Raw genomic sequence first — 16,805 nt, forward strand, 5'->3', positions numbered from 1 at the left:
AGCGATATAAGATAAACTTTTTCTTGTTTGCCATTCCATTTAATTTTGGATTTAATATTGTTTAATAGTAGTGTTTTAATAGCTCTGAGCTGTTGCCCAATTCTTCAGCCTATTTAAATGCTTTTAGGTGTAGGTTCATAATATTTGAACAGAAAATGGTACAATATTTCTGCTCATGTCATCTGAATATTTCATTGTATGGTAAACAAAATATATAAATAGATGAACATAGCCCACTAAGCTACAAACCAGCTATTACAGTATTTGATGACGTCGTTACTTTACAGTGAGTGCCTCAAGTGCCATATTGTCATGTTTCATAGGTATGTTTTTATTCAGTTCGAAAAAATAATGCTCATCCTGGAGTCAGTCCTTAATTCCAACATTGTTAGGGGCAAGCCTAGTGGTTAAGGCATTTGCTCATCACACTGAAGACCTTTTAGATTCCCCTCTTTGGTACGTTGTGGGAAGTACATTGCTGGCATGATATTGCCAAAAATTGCGAGTGAGCGAGTGAGTGAAAGAGAGAAAGTGTGAGAGAGTGAGTGAGAGTTTTCTGCAAAATTCCAGCTGTGTAACAGCGGTCTGTAAACAAGAGAGTATGTACCGGGTGGTCAGGTAGCTAAGTTGTTCGAGTATTTGTTCATAATGCCAAAAAACAAGGTTTGATTCCCTGTGTGGCTACTCTGTGTGAAGTCCATATGTAGTGTGTCCCTTGCTGGGATATTGCTGTGATATTGCTGGAATATTGCTAATGTACTGTTAAGCAATCACCATTTACTGAATGACTTGTGCAGGGAAATGTGATACTGTTGATCTTGACCTCTTCAAAACTTCATCAAAAAGCAGTTTAACACTGACGACTTTGTACCACAGCGAGGGGTGTTATAAAGCATGTTTCATGTCAGGTAACAGTGAGAGAGCATGTTCTTCCAACTCAGCCTAGAAGTAACCGTTCAAGTACCTACTCACTCTATTTGTTTTATCACCTTTGTGTTGTCAGATAAGATTCAATGTGAAAACCATATTTTTCGAATTCAGAATCTTATCAGTTGGCAGTCGATGTCTTAAGCACTTTTCCATTTTTCTGTGTCAGTGTTTGCTGAGGGTGAAGCAACCTGGGTTTTAATTATTGTGGAAGTGATGGAAATGCTGGGCTATTTATGAATCGCTGTTGTATTTCACAACCTATTTATTTTTGAAAAAAGGCGCCTTCGGTAGTTTGTGCAGTATAACATGCACAATGTTTCTATTTAGTGTGAGAGGTGACTACTTATTTTAGCTGTGTTAATGGGTGCAGAGAATCAGTGTGTGTTGAAGTGAAGCTTGGGGAAGTTATAGATGTCCTTAACTTTACTGACTGGTTCCAGTGTGACCATACATAGATGGTGTTGGAGTTTGTCATTCCTATAGGCAGATCCAGATGGGTTGGTTGTTAGGGGAGTTGGTTGTTAGGTATGTTGGTTGTTAGCTGAGTTGGTTGTTAGATGGGCCGGTTGTTAGGTGAGTTGGTTGTTAGATGTTTTGGTTGTCAGGTATGTTGGTTGTTAGCTGAGTTGGTTGTTAGATGGGCTGGTTGTCAGGTGAGTTGGTTGTTAGGTTTGTTAGTTACTTGGTTAGTTGTTGTTTGATGCCACATTCAGCAGTATTCCAGCTATATGGTGGTGGTATGTAGATAATCAAGTCTATACCAGATAGTCTAGTGATCAACAGCATGAGCATCAATCTGTCCAATTGGTTTACATTGACATGGGTCAACAAAAGCAGCATGTCTGACAACCAGATCTGTTAGTCGGCTTTAAAAACAAGCATGGGTTACTGAAGACCAATTCTCACCGGGATCCTCACGGGTCTATTACTAAGTGTAGCTTTAAGTAAAAATATACTATGTTCCAACAGGACAAAGACAAATCTGTTTTGTGTCCCTTATCTGAATTACTGTTGTGCATGTTCAAAGTGACATGAAGAGACAAGTCCCCAAGCCATGTGAAAGAGGATGGATTAGTATGTATTCAGGAACGGGTATGAGATGTGGTAGTTTTGTTCCACAGATCACACACTTCATGCACGAGATGAAGAGGAGGGTTCTGGCATTGAAGAAAATATTACGAACAACAAAGATGTAGTTCATAAAAACTTACAACTTTCTGTCATGCCTGAATAATAGAATTTTTGTTTGAACTTTTGTCACTGTTAGAGTCATTGTAGTTTTGAAATATAACAAAAAAAATTTTCATATAAGGTAATTGTTTCTAGACTAAAGATGATACACAATTATTTTGATGTTGTAAGTGGTTCGTTCAATATATGCAAATTGTATCCAAAGACTAGTTGACAGGGTAATGTGATTATTTTGTTTCATCGCATCTTCCTTTGAGAGCTGCAATATGTTATAGGAAATGTCCCTTTAACCACATGGGTTAAGCCGACCCACACTTTGATGGCCAGGAGAGACAGTTTGAGGGAATAACTGAGTTTTTATTCTCTATTTTCGTAACCCCTTGGATCCAGAATTCAACTTTTTGTCTTGTTAGTATTCAAGCAATAGGAATCAGTGACGAAATTTATTGGAAAACTTTATGAATTTCATTTTCCGTTCTTTAACATTGTGTTCAAGAGGCAAGAAATTCATCTTGAACGTGCCAAAGGTCGAGCTCAGTCTTCAGTGTGTAAAATTTTGTCAATACTCAATTTGGATACTGTCTTAATGTGGTTGTAAAATTAATCTCAAGTTGTGACTATGTTTTTGTTTTTCAGTTCCTGAGCATTCCATGTTTTACTAGCTACCATGGCGGAGGAGGACGCAGCAACCGAGGTTCTGTTTGACAACAAGTATGACCTCTGTGAAGTCATAGGAAAGTAAGTCAAACCTTCTTCAACCATGGGTGCAACGATCCACATTAATGGCATATAATACACTAGCTTAAAACAGAGAAATATTCAGTAATTATGTTTTTTTCTGTGTCTACTCATAGGCTGAAATTCAACCCCAAGTCTGGGCAAATGTCTCTGAAATTCCCAAATTAGAATTGATATTATCCCACTTAATACTCCTATAATGTGTCATGGTACCCGACAGAGGTAACTGTATATCTTTGATATCAGGGCCCGAAACGAGGTAGCATCTTATTGCTTATTTTTGTAATGTTTAAATACTTGAGAATTTAAGAAAATAATTTTTGTTAAGAAATGCCATTTTTAACTAACTGATGATATATTTCTTGCATTAGGCTATTACGGTAAAATATGCAATCATTGTGCTTTTTTATTTATCACAACCTATAAAGATGAAAGTATATGTCCAACAACACACATAATTATGTACATTCCCACAACTAAGTATGTAAATTACAATTCTGTATGGGCCTCTGACCTTCATACTGGATACAGTATTGATTGATTGAAATAGCTGCTTGTTGAAAGCTTTGAGGAGAAAACATTATGTCATCATCAAATTTTCTGAATCGTTGCATCCTGTTTTTTGACAGATATTGAATAACTGTGTTTCAATAATATTGCTTTTCAGCCTGATGACAGTGTTGTCTTTCAGCATATTATATGTGGGCACATTTGATTGGATGCCTTTGAAGAAGACCTGTTGTGATTGGGCAATAAATTATATATGGAAGCATTTTATTGGATGCCTTTAAAAAGGTGTGTCATGACTGGGCAATGAATGTTTGGTTTGGACATGTGATTAAATGCCTCTGATTGGTGATTGGACAGTTAGTCATCATAGAGTCGTTCACTGGGTTTTGTAATGGTGCAGCGGACTGGGTTTTTTTTCGGCATATTTTCATTGGCAGTTAATTATTTGTATAGACTTGTGCATTTATACACTGATAACTGAACATGAGGTGACAATAGTGTAGACACTGTAGCTTCCCTGTGTCAGTCTGTTGGGGATAACACAGTAAGGCAGGATAAAGCTGTGCTTTGTGACGACCATGCGACGGTTTTGTCCTTTTGTCATTCCAGGACCTGCTGACTGTAGATGTAGTGCATTAAACCATTGAATAAGGATTAACTTGCACATTGCCTTGCTTGTTCTGGTCTGTGAGGGTGGTGTCTCCCAACCTTGTGTGATGTAGCTGAATATTGCTGAAAGCAGTTTAAACCTCACTTGACTGGTGTACTATAGTAGGAATGATATTGCTGAAATATGCTCATGTGGCTGATGTTTCTGAAGTTGCTGAAGTGTTGTTGATGTTCTTGTGCTCCATGACCCATCACAGATGGATTGGCATTACTTTGGTGCCAGTCGAAAGAATTTGCTTTCTAGATGTAGATATTATGCTTTTGCTAAATTGTTTGGTGCCAAAACGGTCTTCAAGGAGCCACATTGAAGTCATAAGACCACATTTTTGTCCTCAGACTGCCTTATAATACTCAGTACATTGATTTTCCAACAACGTAATAACCATACTTGCAGCAAAGTACCAGACTGTTATTATTACATATTTCCTATATGAACCTGCCATGAAGAAACTCTTCATCAAGCCTCCAAGACTTCCAGGAACCATTTGGCACTGAAATCAACCTGAACAAAGAATTAGTTGCCAAACCAAAAGTTGGTACTGACGTTGATAGCTATGATCAAAACCCCTCAGATAATGTGTTCGCCATCAGGTAAGCATTGCTGCAGAAGGAGCATTTTCCTGTGTAATTCAAACATTTCAGCCTTGAGACTAGTGCATGTAATATTGTAACTTGTTGATTCTATCCACTGAATGGTGGGAAGTTTCTAACCATAATGGTTGAAGAACATGCAATCATTTTCGATGTCTGGGTCATTTTTTGAATGCAGTGATTCAGCAGAAACAAACAGGAAGAGTTGATGCACCGTGTGATATGAGACTATAGGGGCGAGATACGATCGACATTGTGACCTTCGCGTCTCGGGTTGCAGTTTTATTACACAGGTACAACAGGCGATGTTGATCTTAACGCATGTCAAACTGGCCTTAGTCATTCACATGCTACAAGTCTTCAAATGGACTATGCATTTCTGTTAAAAAGAAGTGATTTGTTGGAGTTTTGTGCTCCCAGCATATGATTCAATCTCCCTTCGTGAGATGTGACGGCATTCTGCTAGGATTTGGCTTCTGTTTCAAGCTGTCATGGAGGAGTATTGATTAACCACTATGTTTGAATTTCGTGATTGCAATTCTCAAAGAATTATTTGAAAAATTAATCCTCTACATTTCAGTTTTTGGATTGTTTGATCATACATTTCAAACATTTCTTTGTGAAAATTTGAATTAATCTTGTGTAATTTCTTTTTGGTATGTTCTATGGAAATTTTTGAGAAAAATGGAAAAAGAAATAAAGAGCAATTCATATTAATTAATCCAAAACACTTTTCATACACATAAAAGGGTCTGAAAAGCAGTCAGTTGTATGATAGAAAAAAATATTAAAAGAAAAGATAAATTGCTTTCTGACGTCTCTGCATTCATTACTCCTGCCCAATATGAATTTAATTCCTTTTTTCCAAATTGTAAAGTTTTGATGATGTAATGAAGAGTTATTGTGATTAATGTTTCTCAGTCTACTCTTGGTCAACCAGGTGTTTACTGATTGATATTTTAGGTAACTTAACTTGTAGCACAGCTGCGGGATCTCAATTAACCCACCTTAAATAACACTGTATGCAGGGCTTTGGGATATCAGTTGGCAGAGCTGTGAGATACCACTTGGCAGAGCTGTCAGACAGAATTTGAAGGTGCTGTGAGATATCATGTTTACCAGTTGTGAGATATCTCTTGACATGGTTGTGACATGTCACTTGACAGCTGTTGCTAGTGATATATCACATTCACCAGTTGTGAGATATCTCTTGACATGGTTGTGACATGTCACTTGACAGCTGTTGCTAGTGATATATCACATTTACCAGTTGTGAGATATCTCTTGACATGGTTGTGACATGTCACTTGACAGCTGTTGTTAGTGATATATCACATTCACCAGTTGTGAGATATCTCTTGACATGGTTGTGACATGTCACTTGACAGCTGTTGCTAGTGATATATCACATTTACCAGTTGTGAGATATCTCTTGACATGGTTGTGACATGTCACTTGACAGCTGTTGCTAGTGATATATCACATTCACCAGTTGTGAGATATCTCTTGACATGGTTGTGACATGTCACTTGACAGCTGTTGTTAGTGATATATCACATTCACCAGTTGTGAGATATCTCTTGACATGGTTGTGACATGTCACTTGACAGCTGTTGCTAGTGATATATCACATTTACCAGTTGTGAGATATCTCTTGACATAGTTGTGACATGTCACTTGACAGCTGTTGCTAGTGATATATCACATTTACCAGGTGCGAGATATCTCTTGACATGGTTGTGACATGTCACTTGACAGCTGTTGCTAGTGATATATCACATTCACCAGGTGCGAGATATCACTTTACAGCTGTGTGAGATATCACCTGGCAGCATTGTCATATATCACTTGGCAGCATTGCGAGATATTACTTGGTATTCTTTTGAGATATCTCTTAGCAGCGTTGCCAGATATCACTTGGCAGCTTTGTGAGATATCACATGACAGTCTCATGAGATATCACTTGGCATCATCATTGTAAGATATTACTTGTAAGATACCACTAGGCAGTATTATGAGATACCATTTGGTAACATTGCTAGATATCACTAGACAGCATTGTGAAATATCACTTGACACCAAGATCTTCAACATGACAAGCAATGCTTTTTACCACCATGCTATCCCACTGCCCCTTATGTTGACACAATTTGACAGATATGCCAGATGTCACTTTGCAGAGATGAGAAATCACTTGTTGATTGTGTGTCATTGCACATTGATGGTTGCAGACTTTGCTGATCCACAGTCACAGAATAACCTTGTCTGTTTTTGATGGGCTGCTTTAATTTGGGTGAATAGAGTTGACAGCAGCATAGTACAGCCATCACTCTGGCTCAGTTGAACAACATCCATCGCTTAAGCTGTGGATTACCACACAAGTGAAATGAAGAACATTATCTAAAATGGCTGACACAACCATAACTTGTCAAATATTTCGTATCACCCTGGATTACAAGTGTATAATGTAATATACGTTATGTCCGGCCACCAACAATCAACCTACAGCAATTTCGATATGATAACCAACATTGATGCATATCGATCACCCTACAGATCACATGACTGCCCGAATGTGTTCATCCCCTCCCTTGGATGGTTTCAGTATAATGATGCTTTGTTCTTGATTTACTCCATCTGCTAGTAGTCTTTCTCCGATAATGAAACACGTAAATCAGGGTAGAGAAGACATACACTTTTGTCTGCCACGTTAATTGAAGAATTAAATGTCGATGGTTAATAGCGCTGTCTGGGATGAATGAATGGTCCCATTGAAGCTGAGTATATATCATGAGGGTATATGGGTATATTGGAATGTATGGCTAAATGGCAGTTTTGGATGTCTTGTATTAAAGAGCTTCTTGTCAGACTCAGAGAGGAGTTCAAGACGTTTAACTGCTTAAAGATTCATTCCCTTATTGGCACCAAAAGTTGTTTGACGAAAAATACAGACATAGGCATACTCTTGGCAGGTTAAGGGTTAACAGACCTCTGAAGACATGCTGACACAAGTTATTTCCCCTATGTGAACCAGGAGCAGTTGATTGTGGGTTTGCCACTGACTCAGACTAGCAACATTGGGATGATAAAACTTAGCGAATTTGCAGCACAGTAACATTGATTATCATACATGCTGTCAGTCATGAGTGAGTATGGTTTGATGCCACTTGAAGCAATATTCCACCTACATGACGGCTGGTAGACACCAGATAAAGGGCCTCATACATTGTATTCTCTGCTCAGTTTAACTTTATGCATGAATTACTTGGACTGTTTCAGTGGAAGGACATTTGAAGTCCCTGTTGGATATTATTCAATATATACAGGATGCAACATGTTAGATATGATGTTATCAAATGATTCATTTGACATATTTATATACAAGTGAGATAAGTTATGTTTTTACAATTGGTTTTACATAGGTTTATGTGATGACCCATTTAGGAGGCAAAGCTGCATACCATTTTGGGCAGGTTGACTGATGATTGACAAGCTGTCTGACAAGCATCACTGTCCCACTGCACTGGGCTTATGTGACATGATGTTAGAGGGTGCATTAAGTTCACCAAGATATGCAATGAATATAGGTGTAAATACAATGTGTGTGTTTATGTCAATGTTATACAATGTGTGTATGTGTAAGATACAATGTCTGTGTATGTTTTACAATGTGTGAAAGGGGTTAATACATTGCATAACATTGTGAAATAAACTCCCACATTGTATCAACAACACCTACACACATTGTATAACTTGATGGATAAACTCCCACATTGTATCAACAACACCTACACACATTGTATAACTTGATGGATAAACTCCCACATTGTATCAACAACACCTACACACATTGTATTCTCAGATGATGTGTGTGTGTGTTGATACAATGTGTGAGTATTTCACAGAGATATACAAGGTGTATATGTGTTCATACAGGAAAAAGTTTAATATAAATGTATATAGCTAAATGATTTTGAATCTATAACACTGCATTGTGAGTGGAAACAGTGTGAACATCAAAATAGACAGAATCTGATGTTGTGCTTACAAATTCAGTTTAGTCAAAATTACACTCAGTCAGCCAATGAGAAACACAGAAATAAAGATCTTATCCTAATATGGTGGCTTCCCTTACATACCTAGCATGTTGACTCTTTGCTTGTGTCATTGTCAGTTCAGACATGCCACATTTGTATGTTAATTCTGGTTATTGAGATAATATTGACTTTCATTTTGTTTTGTCAGATTCATTGTAAAGTAAATATAGTCTGGGTATTACTTCTACTTTATGCGAGCTATGACTGATTATGGAAACATTTGTCAGTGCCAGTCACCATGCTTAATGTGTCATGCACACCTTCTGAAGAGATGCCAATTTTTCGGTTCTAAAATCTGTTTTTGATAAATACAGAACATTAATCAATCTGTCAACCACAATGAATTGCTAAAATTTCCCTTTAACTTGAAAAAGTTTTAATCCTTTGAATTGTTATTTGCAATGCATTAATGACAATCCTGGTCGTTATATGAGTTTTGCAAACCTTAAATGTGAGTGGTATCGTGCAAATTATTAGGTGTAACTTGTCTGTAAATTGGTGAATTATTCATCCTTGGTGGAAAATTATTCATCTGTAGCAATTTTATCCGTAATGGTGTGTATGCCAGGATGTGAGGGCTGGTAATTGCTGTGATTTGTGACTTCCTGTTGCTGGTTGGTATGAAGGGAAGCGTGTAGGGTCTGTGGCTTCATTGCCAAAGTACTACTGCCTCTGACCATGGGCTGTCACTGACTACACACTGACTGAGGTGCTCCCACCTTCCTACATTCACACCTTCACTCACTCACTTACTCCCTTCATAAACATTTGTGTTCCACAGAACCTGCTTAGACACAGCAGGGGACTCACACACTCACTCACTCAAAATGTGTGCGGTCATTCAATCACTTCTTCCCACAGTCAGTCTCCTCCCCTTCCCTCACTCACTCATACCCAAAGGCAAACTCATCACCTCCTCCACTGCTTCCCTCCCTCGCTCATTTGGTTCCACACTTTTGTGTGCTAACTCTTTCACTCACTCTTACCAGCTGACCAAATCATTCACCTCCTGACATCTATTTCCCTTCCTCCTTGTCTCATTCACTCACTCACTCACTCACTCACTCAGTTCTCTACATATTGCCGTGCCCCCCCCCCCCCCCCCCCCCCCCCCTCTTCCCCCGTCCATCCCTTCCCCCGTCCATCCCTCTACCACTGTCCCCACTCAGCACAATGCCCACAGTGCTTGTCTCCTCTCCAGTCTCAATTTCATTTTGGCATTAAATGTTTTTACCCAATCTTCACATCATTTTCAGTTGCAAACAAGCTCTTTTCTTCCAGTGAAGTGGATCCAATCCTTGCATGTTTTCAGTACATCCTTTTTACTTTAGATGTTCTGTGAGATTCTTGTTCACTTGTAGCTACAACTATCTAATCCACAAGGATGTTTTAGGATTTTGAGATTAATGTCCACTCCTCATAGGTATTAATTACATTTCAATTGCTGTACATGTTTCGATGAGAGCAGATGCAAATGAGAGTTACGTCCCCTTGGTTGTGCAGAAACATGCAGAATGGATTAAGATATTTTGAGCAGTAATTCCTTGAGGACGTTTCTATCTCCAAACCATGAAATGCAGATTCTACTTGCATTTGCCAATGGATGATTCCATGCAGAGGAATCATACATGTGATTGAGGTTTTCTCTTATGTCAGCTGAAGACACTTCTCTTCAATTAGTGTGTTAGTTCCTAAAAGGCCTTGTCAGCATATTGTTAGCAGCTCAGGTTCATCGACACACTCTGTGAGTGACTTAGCTAATGCATCTTCATGCTGGTAGTGTTGATTTCAACCAATTTCCTCAAGAGATTGAACCCCTGGTTACACTCTGGGTGTTATTTTTGAAAAGATGTTGAGAAGGAAAGAAGACTTTTTCCGTGATGCAAGTGAGTCATGACCTCGGGTGTCATGGTAACTTCTGTTGAAGACTTCTTTATCATAATTTGGAGTTAAATTGAGAAATTTAGTTTGAATGGGTTTTTAATAAATTCCCATTTGGGTATTGGTTAGGTGTGGTTTGAAGTGATAGAAATTTGGCTAGCTAGATTCTGTTTAGGTGTTGGAGCACATGGAATCAGTAGCTGAGAGGTTGAAGCATTCACCTGTTGCGCAAGAGAAAAGCGTCACAATGAAAAAATGGTGAAATAAATCCTTGGCTTCCATTCCCTACTGAATACAACATACGTTTTATGTGATGCTACCTAGATATAGCTAAAATATTGGTGAATTCTCGGTAAATTCATACATTCGTTCATTCACCTGTGTCACCTGTATACTGCCCCTCACTAACCCATGATTCTACTGGTATAGATTCCTGTTCCCTCTTGTTGTATATTAAAGAAACTGAACTCCTACAGGGTTGATAAGTCTCCATGCTGGGATGGTTGAGTAGCCTAGTGGTTAAGGCACTTGCTTGTCAAGCCGAAGATTCCGAATTCGATTCCCCACTTGGGTACAATGTGTGAAGCCTATTTCTGGTGTCTCGCTTGCTCGCTCTCTCACTCACTCACTCACTCACGCACTCACTTATTTCTCATTCGCTACCTTGATGCTCCAATATCGTTATTGCAACAAAATTCATCTGCTGACTCATCAACTCACATGGATGGGACTTGAACACAGACTGGGGATCCCTGACTTTCAAGTGAAGCTAATCTACTTAGGGGCACCATTCTCCATTTTTCACTGGTTCCACATTAATTAACCAATGTAATTTCCATATGCCAGTTAGCACTGAGGTCATGTAAAACCAGTCAAGTTTATTGTCAGTAGCATGGTGAATCTGCCAAGAAAAAAAATGCTATGCGTGTTTCAATACTTCCAAAGCTTGTCCTTAAATCTGTTGAAATGCTAGCCTCACATGGTGTTGAAGTTGTCAATACCTCGGTTGTGCAGTGCATGCTCTATTGTTCAGCAGGAGAGTTTGATATATTGACTTTTTAATGATTTGACTTTACTCCTGTTGAAGGTCGCACTCAGTGTTAGAGTTTCTGTGTCAGCTTATCATGTGACTGTTTGGTCATGTGACCCGATAACCGGTGTTTGTAGACTGAAGAAGTGTTGTCATGATTGAGACGTCCGACTCATGTTAAACACCGATCCTTCAAGAAACTGTCTGACTGCAGATTGATTGATTAATTGTTTATTTGTTTAATGCTACTCTCTATATATTCAGATATGAAATTGTACAAATTGTACCAGACCTTCCACTGAATGAGTACAAATCAGACGACCCAGATCACTGCATACAACTCTCATTGGTCATGGTTGCAAAATTCTGATCTGGAATCCCAAGGACATAGGTGATAGATAATTAGTAATGTATACCAGGTTGTCAAAACTCTTCATGTAAGTAAGGTCCCTGGTTAGAATGGGCCTTCAGCAACCCATGCTTGCCATAAAAGGCGACTATGCTTGTTGCAAGAGGCAACTAACGGGATCGGGTGGTCAGACTTGCTGACTTGGTTGACACATGTCATCGGTTCCCAATTGCACAGATCGATGCTCATGTTGTTGATCACTGGATTGTCTGGTCCAGACTTGATTATTAACAGACCGTCGCCATATAGCTGGAATATTGCTGAGTGTGGTATAAAACTAAACTCACTCGCTAACTCACTCTTCTTGTATGTCATGTCTGACAGCGCAGTGGAGGAGCCTAATCGTTGAAGTGTTCGTTGTCACATCGACTAAAGATGGTGTCCATCGACGTGATATTGATGGAATATTGCCGAGAACAGATTTATACTAAATGCAGATTACAACAAAACACTCACTCATGTCTGACAGTGTCATGATAACTATGTAGACAGTTTCAAATTATCTTAATTTATGTAAACAAGCTTATGTGGACTCCTGTCATCTATTGTACCCAGCGGCCTCTAAAAGAGAAATGACTGATTCTGTGCCATGTCATATCATGGGTTTATGTGATATACGGCTTCTGTCTGATATACCAGAAAGTATTGATTAATATTACCATTTAGATTGGTTGTAAAAACTGAATATACTCCATGTTTATAAAGTGCAACACCCCATTTTGTGACAACTTCGCTTGAGATAGGTTCCTGAATCATTCATAAAAGTTGTGTTTTCTTTTCATGTTGAATTTTTTTATCAATTTTGTAATTTAGTTTTTACTTCTCTTTTGACTGATGGAATTGAAACAGTTTCATAGTTGAATTTTACACAAACAAATGTTTAAGACTCATCCTTTGATCTTTGGTCCAAGTCTTTAGTCAGTATAACTTTGTTTGGTCCAGTTAACTTTGTTGATAAGTGCATGCATCTACTGATGGTAAGTCCATATAATATTGTCTTGTTTCTCATTACCGCCCAACCCACACATTCGAACTACCCCTAAGATTTGTTATTTTTAACTCTACAGAAAAAGCTACTTTGATTCTCAAAAAGTGCATTCAATTTTAATGTTTCAAAGTCTTGATGTTTCATCGAATCGAGGCATTTAGGACATAAAATAGAACGAAACATACAAATAAAACCCGCCCACTTGCCAGTTCCATAGTATTTTGAAACAGGGGTGGTTAGGGGTGGTTAGGAGGCTTAGTGATCAAAGTGATTGCACCTCCCACCAAAGAAAGACCACAGGTGATTCCCAAAATTGTTCTTCTGTGTGGCGCCCATTTCTATTGTGACATTGCTGGACAAGTGCTAAAAGTGACGTAAAATCCAACTAACTCACTTACATTCAAGAGAAAAGGTGCACTGACAGAATGTATGATGAATGCCTCAAGATTCCTGTTTGTTTACTAATTTACAAATGAAGGAAAAAGACAAATATTTATGATGGACATTTGGGGCTTATTAAATCCAATTCTGAAAACAGGTAAAAAGTTGTAACTGATGGTCTGTAAAAATGCTGTTCTTTTGTCTTAAATATTAATGGTCTTATGGATTTGTTTTGCAAGGACAAAAAAGTTAAAGTATAAAACCTGTTAGCAAATAGTGGGGAAAATGTCCATTGATGAAATGCCAAATGGTTCTTACATGTAATTTGTTAAATCTGAGAAAAGTGTTGCACACGGGTAAAAAATACCATAAGATAGGCATCCCAAGGGGCGATTCTGCACATGCAATTTCCTTGTCATTACTCAATCTGCACGAGTGCAGTAGTTGTTAGGAGGACGTTTTCTAATCAACTGGCGAATAATTTCCTTGCTGAGATCGAGGAAAATCAATGTACACTGTTATTTCACCAAAACCCAGGGACATGAAAGAATTAAGCATGGTGGAGTTGTCTCCCTTTTCCTGTTTCAGCTCATTTGTGACTGAGTTGAGCTCATATCCTTGCAGTGATTTGATCATCATGTGAATCACTTGAGAAAAATCAACACAACTGATATTGTGAAATAAATTTGAAAAGTATGGGAAAAAGCTGACACATTCTCTCAACGAATAGTTGCACAGTAATTCAATCTGTTGGAGAGATAGCAAAAGTCCATGAGAAAAGATTTTGAGAAAATTAAGTTTGAATCTTTGGTATTATGAGAAAAATCTGAAATTAGTTTAGGAGAGAAATTACGTGTCTTAGATCGGAATTATTTTTATTCTGTTTACAAACTGATGCCGTATCAGTGTTTATAAAAGTGTGTGATTTGAGATGTTAAGAATCCACTGTAGAAAGTCACAGCGTTATCACAGCCTTCCAAACTTGGGAAGACACCATTTGTCTCTGAAAGTTCAAGAAATCACACAAAGAAAAAATAATGCTTTTAATGCTACCAACAAACAGTTTCAAGTTCAATAAATTCCAACACAGAATAGCAATAAAGGCTTGGGGAAGTGTAATGGTTGAAGCACAAAACATGATATTATATGAGTGCCCATGGCATACTATATTTACGGCACGAGTGCCTAAATGTTGGTATTTCCTGAGTCAGTAACATAGTTTCATATGGGCTTCAACATAATTAACATAATGCTTATTACCAAAGTCGTCAAATTGAGGAAAATAAAGCCGGATCTCAAACATAGTCTGGCTACCCATCATCGCTGCATGTAGAAGGCAACGTCACGGAAAAAAACGTTAGAGCATTGTTCATAGTCATGTTAGGACTTGCATAACCTCCGGCTTTCTTCCCACAAGCTGACATGCCATAATATTCCTGGAATATTGGTTAAATGGCTATCTAAAGCAAACTCAAGTAAACTAAACTAGCTGACTATCATAGTGATCTGACTGTAAAAGGAGAACATGTGGATTTAACAGCCCAACTGCACACAAACTTACACACAGATTACACGATCCATTGTCTGGATTATGCAATACATTTACCATCGTACTCAAAGTCAGTTAGACAGATTTGATTTTAGATAAAACATTTACAAATGGACACCCAAGATTTGTCACCAGAAAAAGATTTGCTTGATACGTTTGCTGAATGCATGTTGTGTGTGCTCTTCACCATCAGAAGCGAGGCTGCTGATTGGCTGGATGGGATTCTCTGGTCTCTAGGCAAACAGGGATTAATGGCTAGGAGTGTTAGTGTGGAACATGATGACGAGTTTAGACAAATTGATAATTACTTGTTTTAGGGCTGTTAGTCTCGATCATGTGAATAGACAATGTCCTAGATTGACAGCAGTTACTTGTGTGTGTTTACATATTGATTATGGGTTAATATTGGTCTTCAGTACACGTGAATCCAGAGGAATCGTGTGCAACTTCCCTTTTGTCCTGAAAGTTTTTCAAATTATAGACTGATCCATTTGGTGTCAGGTGAAACTGATCTGTGCAAACACGCATGCATGCATGTGCACACACATGCACTCGCATGCACACACCTACCTTTTCCACTAGAAGCTGTATCTGCCCCTGTTCAACAGCTCAACCAGGGCCTCCTTTCACAAAACATTGTAAGTCACTAAGGTAACCTTAGCGCAGTTTGAAAGAATGAGAGTTAAGGGTAACCTTGGTAAAGGTTGCTTCTTGAAAGACACTTGCTTGAATATTGTTTTAAGTACCCTAAAATCATACTTCTAAACATCGGGTCCTTGGCATCAGTGTGAGTTTCTGTCAAATTGTTTGGTTCATTCACTAATGCTGAAAACTGACAACTTTCCTCATTACCTAGCCAACCTAAGACATGGTGAAACTGGAGGCGAGCCTCCATACTCATCAATCGGTAGAAGATAAAATGTTTCGAAAACAGGAAATAGCAGTGCTTCAAATCTCTCATTCTTTAACTCTTTCTTGACAGAATGGCCATCAGTTTGTCTCGATAAGGAAAATATACAATGCATAGCTTTGACAGATTTGAATTGGAAATTTGTGGATCATGGACTGAAAGCTGTATTGAATACCTTTTCTAGTCCTTCTTTGTAAATGAGTTGTAACATTGTTACAGCTTCCATTCACTGATCAAGGGATTGTGTCCAAAACTTATTGGCTATTATACCAAGGCTAAGGCATAATCATTTTAAAATTTGTATTGCCAAGATTAGCCTGTCTGGACTATAGAATACAATTGCAAATTGTCCAAGAATATTTGTGAAAAAACTATCTGAAGCTGATTTTATGTATATATCTGAATATTCTATGCATGATGAACCAGAAATAAGCATCATAGGATGTTGTTGAAGGTCCCCAGAGTCTCACCCTGGTCTCCACAAGCAAAATAGGTTCTTAATGTCAAATGTTGGTCTCCAAGTCAGAATAGTTTCTCAGTGGTGCATGTTGATCTCCATCTCTGTCTCATACACTGGGTTACCTGTGTATCACATATACATCATATGATCTGTAAATGTTGTGATATGGATTATTATACACTGGGTTACCTGTGTATCACATGTGCATCATATGATCTGTAAATGTTGTGATATGGATTATTATACACTGGGTTACCTGTGTATCACATATGCATCATATGATCTGTAAATGTTGTGATATGGATTATTATACACTGGGTTTCCTGTGTATCACATATGCATCATATGATCTGTAAATGTTGTGATATGGATTATTATACACTGGGTTGCCTGTGTATCACATATACATCATATGATCTGTAAATGTTGTGATATGGATTATTATACACTGGGTTTCCTGTGTATCACATA

General features: G+C 38.2%; 1 protein-coding gene across 8 annotated transcripts in view; it reads left to right on the forward strand.

The window, feature by feature from the left end:
• The window catches only part of LOC137281888 (peripheral plasma membrane protein CASK-like), a 462,595-nt gene that overhangs the window by 14,217 nt on the left and 431,573 nt on the right, over positions 1 to 16,805 (forward strand). For all 8 annotated transcript variants that reach the window (XM_067813583.1, XM_067813580.1, XM_067813585.1 and 5 more), the window contains exon 2: positions 2,758 to 2,859. In XM_067813583.1, coding sequence (XP_067669684.1) covers positions 2,789 to 2,859 — 71 coding nt within the window. In that variant the 5' untranslated portion in view covers positions 2,758 to 2,788. The remainder of the gene's footprint in view (positions 1 to 2,757; positions 2,860 to 16,805) is intronic.

Source organism: Haliotis asinina, chromosome 4 (genome assembly GCF_037392515.1).
Source record: "Haliotis asinina isolate JCU_RB_2024 chromosome 4, JCU_Hal_asi_v2, whole genome shotgun sequence".
Lineage (NCBI taxonomy): Eukaryota > Metazoa > Mollusca > Gastropoda > Lepetellida > Haliotidae > Haliotis > Haliotis asinina.